The 14425-nt window shown below is 38.8% G+C and overlaps 1 protein-coding gene across 4 annotated transcripts in view; it reads left to right on the forward strand.

Moving 5' to 3' along the window:
* The first annotated feature begins 860 nt into the window (after positions 1-860).
* Positions 861-14425, forward strand: part of LOC136676334 (CAP-Gly domain-containing linker protein 1-like) — a 51624-nt gene continuing 38059 nt past the window's right edge. For all 4 annotated transcript variants that reach the window (XM_066653251.1, XM_066653254.1, XM_066653252.1 and 1 more), the window contains exons 1-5: positions 861-944; positions 8976-9276; positions 10931-11442; positions 12480-12604; positions 13251-13467. In XM_066653251.1, the coding sequence (XP_066509348.1) occupies positions 9183-9276; positions 10931-11442; positions 12480-12604; positions 13251-13467 (948 nt within the window). In that variant the 5' untranslated portion in view covers positions 861-944; positions 8976-9182. The remainder of the gene's footprint in view (positions 945-8975; positions 9277-10930; positions 11443-12479; positions 12605-13250; positions 13468-14425) is intronic.

Raw genomic sequence — 14425 nt, forward strand, 5'->3', positions numbered from 1 at the left:
CAGGGTGTGTTACTGCCTTGCGCCCAATGATTCCAGGTAGGCTCTGGACCCACCGCGACCCTGAACTGGATAAGCGGTTACAGATAATGAATGAATGAATAATTCATACTGCAACTTCTTATTGAATGAAACAAAATAAAGTGACAAATCACTACTTCATGAAAGAGCATGCTTTTGCATATTTTTAACATTGTACTACTGAGATGACAAGTACATTTTGTTTTATTAGAATCACAAATTATCACAACAAGGTTTTATTTATTTAAATGAATAATTTTATTGAGATATTGAAAAAACACCAATACATTCTGTATCTTGGGAAAAAAAAACTTTGCTTTCATGACTTCTTGGTAAAGATGTCTCCTCAGTTCCAGAATAATGACAGGGGCATGCTGAGACAGAGGCATGGATGAATCGAGTAAACCACTTTTAAAGGTGCTGTATGACATAAAAATATGGGTATCGACCGTTGGTGTTGGAATTTGCAGTGGTGCAAATGCGCCCCTCAAGTGCTCCTTCAGAAATTGAGTTTTGTGTTGTATTTTTCAGTCAGAATGACTGATGCCCGTTTGCAGAGCTAGAGCTAGATATGAAGACCCAACTTTTTCCAGTGTCCAAAAAGATCAGAGCACTAGCGAACTTGCACTTGATTTCACAAAAAAAAATCTAAGTCGTATAAAAACGCTTTAAAACTTTAAGGAATCGTATTACTTAATAAGCTCTAAATATGTCATTTTGTAGAACAGAATGAGTTAAGCTGCTTAATCTATGACCACCCACCTACGACGCACGTTACTCTCAGGAGGGCGGGAGGAAGCTCTATGAGTGAGGCACGTCAGGGCGGCGCTAGTCACTGAAGACTTCTCAGACCCTCAAGTCTTACAAAGTCGCGGGGATTAGTTCAGCTCCTATACGTGGACGCGGCTCTGCTTTCAGCGCTGCAGGTAAACACACGGCCTCTTTAGCAGTACACATCGCCCTCACCTTAAAAAAAAGCAGGACGGGCATGTGTTTTTAGTCGCTGAAGGGAAAGAGGAACCAGGGATTGAATGTTAGCTAGCAGCGCGAGCGCCTCAGTGCGTGAACGGTTAGCTAAGCTTTAACACGGGTGTAGGGACTGTAACGCTAGCGAGTATGTGACTGAAATGTTGCCCCGTGGCCTTTAAGGGCTTGTTGGGTCGAGTGTTTGTGGTTTAAGAATCCAATTCAGGCCGGTTTAGTGTTGTTTGTGGGCTTATAATGTGGTGGTCCGTCGTATTTTCCGGTGTTCCTGTAGCTGACGTAGTCAGTGGCCGTTAGCTCCGTGTTTAGCCGGTGGTCGAGAGAGTGGGAGAAAGGGGGTAGATGACATTGCGGAAAGTGTCCGTTCTCAGACCTGTGGAATGTCAGGGCACTGTTTACAGACTCACGGCTGAACTAATCTCACAGGCATCTGCTGCTGCCGAAAATAAGGCCAGACCTCTAGCTACGTGTCGCTCTCTCTGCAAGGTGAGGAGTGAGATTATAGTTCAGAATTTTCCCTCAGGTGACAGTGAACTGTTCGGTTTACCTCACACCTTAATGCAGAAAACACAAGGAAAAAAAAAAAAAAACTCCCTCATGTGAAACCCAAGTACCGTACCCGGTTAACACGTCCTTATGTTTTTTTTTAATGCCAAAAGTGGTATCATGAGTGAACTAAGCAGGCAGTGCATGACTGAGAATTTCAGCTTTGAAAAAGCAGATTCCCAAACAATGTTTCAATGGGACGGATGCAGACAGGAAGTGCTTCTTATGTCTCAAACCTAAGGAAAGATCCCAACAGCTTGTGGGCTGGGGAACCCCAGGGGTGAGTGTAGCTTGAGAGAGAATGCAACTGGACTAGAGAAATAGACATGAAACACTTACCACTTACATCCAGTCGTCATCACTTAGGTGAGCTGTGTCTCCCTGTACTTGACATTGTTTTTTTTAAGAGGGTCATGTGTCTGAAATCAGAGTGTGGTTGATTCCGAGTGTTGTCAAGAAAAGTAAATGAAAAGATTAATGTCTGTTATTTACTACTACTGCAAATTTGTGGCTCAGACCAAGCTGATGTCCAATGGAAGACACAGTAAATACACATTATTTACATACGCTGTTTTTACCTTTTACCTGCACCATTTTCACTTTCACATTAATTGCTGAATTTGTTGCACTGTCTAATTAATGCCATGTCACAAACTGTACCTGACTACACTTTATATTCTATACTTCTGAGTGCCATTCTGATAATGATGCAGGGCTTTATTTTTTTTTTAATACACTTATATAGTATATATAGTATAGTAGTGTGCAGTTTGGGCTAAAGCAGATGTTACAAGTTGAGATTCCATTTTATTTATGATTACTATGTTTATTTTTACTGTTTACTTTTATGTTTATTTATGTTTACTAACATAATATCCAAGACAATCAATGAGATGGATCTCTTGTGAGACTGGAGAAAGGATTTCTGTTATATTCCTTCATGTGTACAACTCTGAATGTTGAAACAGACATAAGTGATTTCTATGGTCCCAGTTCTTTTTCTTCATGTATTGTTTACTGGGTGATGATGGTTTAACTTCCTGTAATTGGTCGGAAAGTCCAAACCATCCCAAAAAGTTTTTTTCTTTTCTTTCACATTGCGTATGAGTTAAACCATGTTTCAGTTTCATGTAGACCATCACTTCTTTTGGTTGAGACAACAAGTCTTATTAATGCATGTGGGAACCAAAGCTAGCCCATTGCGTCCAGTCCCACACAAACTGCTGGAAAGTTCATGCTTGCTGTGATAGAAAGGGGCACTTAAGCTTGCTGCGTACGGCTGTACAGCCACAGAATGATCAGAGTGCTGCTGCTGACCCTGGGCCACCTCCAGAAGTGGCCACGTATAGCATGTGACCATCAGAACCGGATTGTGTGTATGGCCTCTTTCTGTAGGATAATGCACTGCTGTATTGTAAAAATTGTTCAGGACTAGTTTGGGAATATTACAAAGAGTTTAAGGTGGTAACTTGTCCTCAGACTGTACCTCAACATAACTAACACCTTTCTTTTATTTTAGGTATGCATTTCATGTTTTATCATGTTATGTTTGGGGTGCAGTTAATGTGGTTTGGGGATCTGGAGGACTGGATTCCTGCCCATTCTGTTAATTTTTAAGTAATATTTTTTCCTGTTCAGACTTATTCTTGAACATAACTTTGCTGGAATGTCAGAGCTGAAACATTACCACACAGTGCTGGACACCAACTACTAGGGATTCTCCAAGACTTTTTGAAGCACCAGTAACCAGTAACCCCCTAAAAACGTCCTCATTTTATGTGGACGGCTAATAAACACAGCTTGACAACTTGTTTCAGAAGTCCTTTACAGCTTTCTGTTTGAGGCCTCAGTTGTAAAATTGTTAAAATGCAGTGTTTCCTTATGCATTGATTCTGTTGTTTGGAGTATGCAGAGAAAGTGTGGTTGTACTGTGCCAAGACTAATTTGACTTGCGGCTTGATCATTATCTGAGTTGAGTTAGGAATGTTAAAACAGTGGAAATTCCAAAACATTGCAGTGATGAGGGAATTCAGAAAAGAAATGGATGGACACTGCTGGCAGCTCCTGTACTCCGTTCAAACTACTCCATCAAAAATCAGCACTTTCTCTAATAATGCTGCTTTTTTTTTTTTTTTTTTGCAAGGATGTAATCTCCTTGGCAAAATGTGTTGCAGATGCATAGAAAGTTACTGTTCTGCTGCAACAACAGATACCTTTACATTACTGGGGGTGCAAGACTTTGTGATTAACTCACTAATAATATGATCACTTCACAGTATTTTAAAGAACTTCTCTATATTCACTTTGTTTTTCAATGTTCTAATGAGAACAGCTATGAGGCATAGATGAGTGTCATGAACATGACATGAATCTTAAATTCTTGCAATTCTAATTGAATGAGTTACAACTAGGGCTCAGAGATTAATAATTTTTATATTGAAGTTTGTTTTTTTTGCCCAAATTATCAAGAATAATATCTTAAGTTTCAAATGGGGCGTTTATCTTCTATATTGGTTTACACCAGTTAGAGCCAGCTGAACACTGTATTGTACAATAAAATGTGTAGGCACTGTGTACACTAATTCATCATTTTATGCATGGTTTTCAGTGTTTGACATCATATTCATATATAAAACAAAACTTAGTTTAGAATTGTTTTCAAGACACTTAAAGAGTCCATTTTAAGGTCCTCAAAATAGCCTAAGTTTTAGCAATAAGTTAAAAAAATAGTGCTAAACAACATATTTGGTTAACACATGTCAGCAAAAAAAAAAGAAAAAAAATGCTCCAACAAGTAACTAAACTGTTTTGCAGTGAGGAACCAGACATTTACAATTCAATAATTTAACTTCCTTTCTGCCCTTTTTAGTTCTTTTTCATCCTTCCCTTTTTCCAACAAAAAGGGGTGGCTTTACAGACTTAAACTGTTTTCTGATTCTGAATTCACCTGATGCTTGCATGTACTTGTTTAGTCCTTGCCCTTCCTTTTGAATGCCTTGACAGCTTGCGGTTATGTACCCTTGCCACGGTTTCTTACTGTGTCCCAAAGTAACATTTAAACACTTTTGTGCACTTCTTTAAAAGTTTGTGCCACACAATAGACTGCATAAAGACATGTAAAGTAGTAAGGCAATAAGAAATTCAAGATGTAAATCAAAAGTTTCTTGTCATTCATGTATCCTGTAAAACAGGTGCTGTACTCATAGCAGTCTTAATTGCAGTGTTGATACAATGCCAATTTCAACTTAATAGTGCATTGTTTACCTGAGGAGTTGAATCAGATCAGACATTAGAGAAAATTCAAAACTCTAGAGGCTAGTATGTCATAGATTTAATTGGTGATTTTGGGAACCATATCAGTATGTGAAAAGCTGAATGTTTATGTGGTGCAAAGGTTTCTGAATTTCATTCATTACACTGCAGTTTTTGCCGGACTGCCTGCAGGGCAGACTTAGAAGAGGCAAAAAGAGGCTGTAAATTAGTTACAGCAATGTTTTATCAGTCGGACCCTTATAGAAATGTAAGTCAGTAATAAATATCTAGTTCCCAGTGATGCCCTGTTTCTTTATCAAGTGTAGATTACTTGGTTGATAAAATGTTTAGGTGCTTGGCTTTAGAAATGTTAAAAAACTTAAATGTTATCTTGTTGCTTTCTGGTAAACAAGGTGCTTTAATGTCATCTCAACACTGCTTCAGTTTTGTACACACACTGTCAGCAACTGACAAGATAAACTATTTATATAGTTTGTTATTATTGTAAACAAAGACGTTGATATGAAACAACAAAACTTCTTCAGACCTTTAAATGACAAGGGTTTGTATTTTGGGCTTTCTTATTTTTGAAATGCCTAAAAAACCTCTGTTACAATGGCTATATGGCTAATCGCGGTCCGGCTAAACTAGGCTTTCCTAGTTTCTCTTTGCTCTTGTTATTATAAAATAAATGTATTTTATTTTTCTGTAATGCTAATTCTGGTAAATGTAGTCAGTTTACATATTTTTGTGATTTGTTTGTATTTGCATCAGCATAACTTTTTATTAATAGGTGGATGGTTTAGAACCCTATGAAGTCAAGGTTGGAATGTAGGATTAGATAGAGGGTTATTTGAAATTATTGTTTGCTCTAGCTGCTTTTTTGCGTATGAAATTGGTTATTTTGCCAAATTTGCTAACACTTTTCATTTTTGTATATTCACAACAAAGAATGAATTTACATTTTATTTGTGGTGTATCACAAACATTTTTAATTAAGGATGCAACAATACCACTTTTTCCCTTCCGATACTCCATCCATCATCTGTAACTGCTTATCCAATTCAGTATCACGGTGGGTCCAGAGCCTATCTGGAATCACTGGGCGCAAGGCGGGAACACACCCTGTATACACACCTGGCCAGTCCTGCACAGGGCCCCTTCCGATACTGATACAGATATTTTATGTTCAGGTATCTGCCAATACAGAGTACATATAACAACTCTATAAATCTTAACTACTAGATAGGTTCCTATCAATCCAGATATTTATATTGCTATACTTACAGATTTTATTTTGTTAAAGCAGTGTTCTTGAATGAACAACATGCACTTCTTTATTACTTTTTTTATTAACTGCACATTAAATTTACAATTTCATAGCCATAAAAAATAAATATGTCATGAGGATATTTGTCATGACTGTGAAATGCATTTTCTAAGGACTGCTTCTGAGTGTGTTAGCATGTTTCTTTGTGGTTGCTTGAATTAAACATGCTTCTTTTGCATGCTGGGGTTATACACCACGACGACTTATTTGACTAGACGCAGCTAATCAAATGTTTTATTTTTATTTTTTTAACATGTTGTGTAAACTCTCCACCGACTCAAGGCTGAACAGCCAATGAGGACAGAGCACAGAAAGTAAACACGGGCGCGTGCAGTGGAGCTCTAGACTGGGGGGATGGATTAAACAGTAAAACTATGTGAAACTACAAGATATTACATAGTGATGGATACATGTCTCCAATTAATGTGTACTACCTGTAGGAGAACATGGTGCGCCACAATATACGCTGTTACAGCCTTTATTCCAACTGTATTCTAATTTTCCATTCCACCTTAAAAGACACAGCACTACTGCTCTTTCTAAACCATTTAAGGTGGAACATAGCCACAACTATGTGCTGTTCTACTAATTTCCAGCTCCTGCTGCATTGTGTAGAGACCATGCTGACCAAGTCTCCACATCCATGACCCAAAGACATTTTTTTTATTTGTGGATTTACACAAATAGCAGCACAAACAATAAACGCAGTGAGTTGTATGTCCGCATTTATTTGTCTCTAAGGTAATGTGAGTTTCGTGTTTGGTTGGGGAGTTTTGGTTTGGGGTCGTGTTTGGTTTGGGGTCATGTAGTGTCTGAAATATTTCCATTCTCCGCAAAAATTGACAAACAGAATAATGTACTGTGAAATACCCAGTCTATAATCTGCCCCAACTTTAAATTTGAGCTGCATTTGGCAGCGCACATGTGTGTCAGTATCTGCTTCATCGGGTGTATCCTAAAAAGTGCCACGTGTACTACACGTAGGGAATAGTGAGTAGCAGGCCATTGCCAACACACCTATGGTATCAGTGCTCTCTGTAGCCGATATCGATACTGTGTTTAAGTTCCAGTATCTGTGCAGATACCGATACCGTATTGGTGCAACACTAGTCATGGTATTGTTTCTCTGCTCCTGGAAAGATCTTTTATTACTATGCTCTAAATAGCTGTTGCCATTTTTCAAGTCTTAAAGTCGACTACACCAAAAGATATTTCAAGTGATTTCACTCTCTCAGACAATTTGCACAGTCAGAATAAAGTCATGCAAAATCTTGCTAGAGTTGCAGAGCTCTCCTGTCATCTCGATCGTTTGGTGTAAGGTTGTCAGGAGAGCTGTCTTAATTCAGTCTTTTTCTCATTTTGAGTTTAATATAATAAGTTTTTAGCATTTGCACATGTAAATAGTGACAGAGAAGAAAAAACACCAGAGTCATTGTTGTTATTATTATTACTAATTGTTTGTAGTTTTGGACCAGTTATTGGACGTTGAGACAGTATAAATGACGGCGAGGGATGTGACCAAGACAGTTTACTCATTGTCTGCACTCCCAAAAAAAAAAAGTGTTCCACCTTTTGAAAATGCAAAAAGGTTACTGACAAATAAAGAAATCTTTAAAGACAATGTTCTATAGTTTTCTCTCTTAAAGGTAGTGTGAAACCAACATAAAACAACCAAAAGTATACAATGTACTGGACATTTAGGTCTGAAACTGTTAGTGTTATCGATCTTGAAAAAGCCAGTCCAGTGTTGATTCCTGTCTTGTGGTATTCTCTGTCCAAGGTGTTTTTAGCAAATTAACGTGTTTTATTCCACTCTCTCCCAAAAATGCTTGCACAATTCTTGTTTCCTGAGGGGGCAAACAGTGGGACAGGCCAAAGTTTCCATGTGGGGGACTAATGTACTTGTGCGACCATCCTGGCTATGAAATGAGCTGTGAACAACACAACAATGATAATAATGGATGACTTTCTCTTCTCTGGATATCTTTTCTATACTGGATCTTTATTTTGAAGTTAGTAGTTGGGATTTTGCACATTTTTAAACCTCTTATTGAATAAAAAAAATCAGATTGGCTTAGAGACAAAAATAGTACATTTATACACCTTGTTCCTGAGGAATTAATCAAATGGGGTACTGGTACTGCACCTTTTTTTTTTTTTTTTTTTTCTCCCCCCCCCTTCTTTCTTTTAATAGTAGAAATTATGGTAAAAAGTGGCATCTGTGATTGCCAAAATTTCACCATAAATGATATGATCAAAATGTATATGACATTACAATATTATTTTTAGCAATCTTAAATTTTACATTCAAGAACTGTGTTGGGGTTTTTTATTTTTTGAAAACAGTAATTTTCTGTTTAAAAAAAACAAACAAACAAAAAAAAAAACCAGATGTACATCGTAAAAAAAATTAACATGTAAATAGTGTGACAAATGAGAGATTGGAGACTGAGATATAGCTGTACCGCATCCTATATTCAGGTAATGCCAAAAGTAGCATGTGCAGTAGAAATGTGCAGTATCTGGGTGCCACACTTCAATACTTGGGACACAGGCTGATGGTGAAAATTCTTGACCAATGTGCGCACACACATCTTGTAACAACATGCACAGAAACAAAAACGCACACAAAGAAATGCACAAAATTATCACCCCAATGCAACCCAAAGACAGAGGAAAAACAAAAACTCTGAAAATATGTGAGCTCTCTAATGGGTTTCAGCTCCTTCCAGTCATTGGAAACTTGTACTGCCCCTAATGGTTTGTGCATTTAACAGTGAAATAATGTATTGTTTATAGTAAAGAAATGTAAAAATTGATTTTCTTCCTTTTTCCTCTTTTACAGAGTGGTTCAAATCATTCCTTGAGCATCACTGCTTTCCTGCCAACCCCCCCCCCCCTTTTTTTTTTTTTTTTTTTCTTTTCTTTCTTTTTCTTTTTTTAATTGTTGGGGTCCTCGCATGTAAAGTGGTGGTGGTGCTGCTAATTGTGAAACTGGGTCAATGTTTTGTGGTAGAGCAAAGCCATCTGACATAGAACAAATAGAGGAACCATGAGCACAGCCAAGCCCAGTGGGCTAAAAGCCCCGAGCAAGATCAGCAAATCTGCTGGGTCTGGGACCGGGACCACCAAGACATCTCCTTCATGTATGTATCCTTACCCTACACTACCTATAGTTTACTTTGTTTTTCTGTGGCTCTGTTTGTTCTCATACCCACTCTACTATAGATTTAATAGCATTTACAAATATACAGTCATATGCAAAAGCTTGGGCACCTCTGGATATGTGACGTGTTTTGATTTCAAAGTTAATGTAAGTACACATCTTTTACAGGGAATAATTCTTCTAATTTTTTTTTAACATGGTGGGGGGAGGTCTAAATAAAAATGTGCAGGAAAATCTGAAGGAAATGATACATAACATAATAACACTGACCTACAATTTTTTTTAATTTAAGTTTGAAGACTATTCAGAGAATATATTGATGTTGTAGTTTATTGGTAAAATTTTTAATTATAACCAGAATTATATGCTATTAATAAACCGATATGTGTTATTCTTAACCCCTTGACCCTGAAAACTTTAAGCGGAGTCTTATATCGACCTTATAATGAGTTTTCCCTATTAAGTCAAAATTAGACAGTGCCGTTTCAGTGTATGAGGTACTGTCTCCATCACTATCTTTCTAGAGCTCTGAACCAGCTCTTTGCATCTCTCCCTAATGGGAAAGGAACCAGAACATTTCCCATTGGAAGTGTTAGCTTGTTTCCACCGACATAAATTGGTTTGCAAACCAGCAAAGTTTGTTCCTAGCTAGTTTGTTCCTAGAACCAGAGAAGCGTTGGTTCTTCAGTACAAATTGTGACGTTGAAATTCAGAACTTCCTGAAAGAGCTCAGAGCTTCAAATGCAACATTATCATGCAGTGGAGCTAGTAGGATTAATTTACAGCCAAGTGTGGTAACTAATAGGAAATAAATCAGGAAATACTCTCCTTTTCATGCGCGTTTTCTGAGGCTATATTTAGGCACGTTAACTAGAGCCACGGCTCTGTGTTGGTTACATTTCTCTGCTGTTCACAAGCTCCTCAAAATTGCTTGGAGCTTGGCAACACTTTACACATCTGACACCGTGGTAAACAAAGAATAAAAATAATTATTCTGTCATGACTCTGTTCGTTTATCTCTGTGCTCTGTATTCAGCCACAGCAATGTTGAAACCGAGCAACCATGCAATGCCCCCCGCTGATGGTGTATTCTTAGTTTAAACTTAGTTTAAGCTGCAGACAGCAGGGAGAGTCTGGAAGAGCAGTCAATGGAGGACATGGTGAGCTGCCTCTTGTTCTCACTGTGCTCTTCACCTGCTATTCCTCCATCTGAAGCTAGAGTCTGGATGACTTGGTCAGCAGGGCTCAGCATGATACTGCAGGAGGAGAAATAAGACACTGGACTTTCCAAGTGTGATCTCCAAGTGTGGTGCCCAGTATTGACACTCCATTTTACACTGTTGCTGCCCTGCCACCAGACGCACTAGCACTCCACTTCATAACATGCATTCAAAATAGTATTGTACACTTTTATGTTTGTTCCCTGTAAAGGATTGTGATTCATTCCAACTTTGAAAAGTAACCTGTCATTAGAAATATCCAGACATTTGCTCACATCTATAGCTAAATCCAGAATACAGACGAGGTGCACACAATTATAGTTAAATATATTTATTTAAATCTGCTCAGAATAAAATACCTGAATTTACAAATATCTATATAAATATATATTGACTGATTGATTTTTCTAACAGCTGGTCCAAAAGCAGCGGACAAAGCAGGAGATAAAACCTCAGCTGATGAGAAAAATGCAGCAGAAGACTTCAAGGTTGGGGACCGTGTGTGGGTCAATGGCAACAAGCCAGGCTTCATTCAGTTTCTGGGCGAGACACAGTTTGCTCCAGGGCAGTGGGCAGGCATTGTCCTAGACGAGCCTATTGGAAAGAACGATGGCTCAGTGGCAGGAGTCCGCTACTTTCAATCAGAGCCATTGAGGGGTATATTTACACGGCCTTCTAAACTTTCTCGTACTGAGGGTGAGGCCAATGGGACTACAACAGCACCTGCATCACCTACCCCTTCCACCACACCACCAGCATCTGCTCCATCAACCACTGTCACCACCAAAAAAGCTGCCACACCTACAAAACCTGAAGTTACAGCCTCTAACCTCACTCGTTCCAACAGTGAGTCAGTGTCCAACCTGTCAGAGACCGGTTCAGTGAAGAAAGGCGAACGAGAGCTAAAGTTGTGCGATCGTGTCCTGGTAAGAATGTTTACAACTACTGCTGGGCCTGTACTCTCTGCCACTTCTGACATATGTTTACAATTGGTTGTGAGTTTAACATTGGAAGTGATTAGTTTTACAATTACAGACTGTAGTCCATCTTTAGTTTTGCATACTTGGTTTGCTCCTTCCACCCTGTTCTTTAGTGCTCTGGACAATGGAAGAGCAGGTATTATTTGTGCTGGTATGGGTTGATCAGACACAGTAGTGCTCCTGGAGTTTTTAAACCCCTCAGTGTCAATGCTGGACTGTTGAATAGTCCACCAACCAAAAATTGTCCTGTGGCAGGGTTCAGTGACCACTGATGAAGGACTAGATGATGATCACACAACACATTTTCAGTCAGATTATTTCTATTTTTATTTATAGACTCAAAATAAAAGATTTTGTACTACTAAAAGTAAAGATTTTTAGTCACACTACCACCACTCACTTGTTTGTCATTTTGAGCCAGAAGAAACATATTGGTCAAAAATAAATTAATTTTTTAATTAAAATTATTTCATGGCTATAAATATTTTTGGGCTTAACTGTAGGAGGTGCTACTTAACTCTCAGTTCAAATTTAAACAAGTTAATAGAAAACCACGACATTGTTGCAGATGATATCAAAGCCTTCAAAATGGTAACGAAACCATAATGAAATCAAATTCAATTACAATATGTCCCTTTTCCACTCTTTTCATCTCTGTGGTTCACATCGCCACTTCCCACCCACTCAGTCGTTGCCTTACAGCAGTGTTGGAGGGTTACGGAATATTTAAAGAATCTCTCTCTCTTTGTGTGTGTGTGTGTGTGTGTGTGTGTGTGTGTGTGTGTGTAAATCTAAGTAGATTTTGGAATATGTAGGTCAGAATCAGTGTTCAGCTGATAATATGGTAAGCTTGCTCTATAAATGTTATGGATTGAAGAAGATTATGGGTTGAAATAAAATATGCACTGTGAATATAGATTACCCTAGGCTGTGAAGAGGCACTGCCCTCTCATCACTGGTTTTATGCTTATCTTCTTTTCCAGGTTGGTGGTACTAAAGCTGGTGTAGTGCGCTTCTTAGGGGAAACAGATTTTGCCAAAGGCGAGTGGTGTGGAGTTGAATTGGATGAGCCTTTAGGAAAGAATGATGGTGCAGTGGCTGGAACCAGGTATTCATCACATCTATTAACAACTTACCTGCACCTAAACTGTCTTTTGTTTAGTTTTATCTTATTTTTTATGTATGTGTTTGTAATACGTCTTTCATAGCATTACAAGTTGAGTGAATATAAGGCTGCCAAAATAATTTGCCTTCATTGTACAGATATTTCGGGGCGGCACGGTGGCGCAGCAGGTAGTGTCGCAGTCACACAGCTCCAGGGGCCTGGAGGTTGTGGGTTCGATTCCCGCTCCGGGTGACTGTCTGTGAGGAGTTGGTGTGTTCTCCCCGTGTCCGCGTGGGTTTCCTCCGGGTGCTCCGGTTTCCTCCCACAGTCCAAAAAACACACGTTGCAGGTGGATTGGCGACTCGAAAGTGTCCGTAGGTGTGAATGTGTGTGTGTGTCTGTGTTGCCCTGTGAAGGACTGGCGTCCCCTCCAGGGTGTATTCCCGCCTTGCGCCCGATGATTCCAGGTAGGCTCTGGACCCCCCGCGACCCTAAATTGGATAAGCGGTTACAGATAATGGATGGATGTACAGATATTTCTGAAGGCTACAATATATAAATGAGCAAAAATATCCAATAACTAAATATTGAACAAAAAAACCCTAAAAAAATATTAAGTAAATATTAAGTAAATGTGTTATGGTTTTAGGTACTTCCAGTGTCAGCCCAAGTATGGCCTTTTTGCTCCTGTGCACAAGGTGTCCCGCATTGGTTTCCCCTCTACAACTCCAGCCAAGGCAAAAACCACTGTACGGAAGGTAGTGGCTACACCAGCAGGTTTAAAGCGCAGCCCCAGCACCTCCTCAATCAGTTCTATGAGTTCTGTGGCTTCATCTGTAAGCGGCAAGCCCAGCCGCACAGGACTGGTGAGATATTCACACCATGACTTCCTGTTTAGTTTAATTAAAGGCAACATTCACGATTTTAATCAACAAGCACGTTTTATAACAGAGCAGGATAGGATAATAGAGCAGGATATTGCTCTATTTCTGCTCCATAGGTACTCAAGTAACAAATGAGTATCTGGTAATTCTTCAGCCACTTAGACACTACAGGTTTTATTTTATTTTTTTATTTATTTATTTTTTTTGTCAAACATACACTTCCACCTTAAAAGACACTGAGCTTCTGAAAGAAACCAGAGCATAGTGTTTGCTCACAATTGTAAATGTTGCCTTTAACTGAACCAACTGGTCTACCAGGGTTATTATTCTTAATTAAAACCTGGACCTTAAGTGTGTGTGTGTGTGTGTGTGTGTGTGTGTGTGTGTGTGTGTGTGTGTGTGTGTGTGTGTGTGTGTGTGTGTGTGTGTGTGTGTGTGTGTGTGTGTGTGTGTGTGTATATATAGAAGCCAGCATGTCATGTGTTTGTTTGTTTTTTAAATACATTTTTAAAAAAACATTATACGTAATATATACGAGTTTTGGTGCACAGACAAGTGTTACTTCTAGTGCAGCATTTAAAATGTCTTCAGAGGGGGAAAAAAAAAAGGATTTTCATATACGGTGTTGGTCTACATGCAGTTAAATCGATCTAACTGTGCTGTGTTCATCATGAATCAGGCTGTGATTTTAAAGGGAACATGTTATACAGGGTGGGCCATTTATATGGATACACCTTAATAAAATGGGAATGGTTAGTGATATTAACTTCCTGTTTGTGGCACATTAGTATATGGGAGGGGGGAAACTTTTCAAGATGGGTGCTGACCATGGTGGCCACTTTGAAGTCAGACGTTTTGGTTCCAACTTTAATTTTTTCAATGGGAAGAGGGTCATGTGACACATCAAACTTATTGGGAATTTCACAAGAAAAACAATGGT

The sequence above is a fragment of the Hoplias malabaricus genome, chromosome X2 (genome assembly GCF_029633855.1).
Source record: "Hoplias malabaricus isolate fHopMal1 chromosome X2, fHopMal1.hap1, whole genome shotgun sequence".
NCBI classification, from domain to species: Eukaryota; Metazoa; Chordata; class Actinopteri; order Characiformes; family Erythrinidae; genus Hoplias; species Hoplias malabaricus.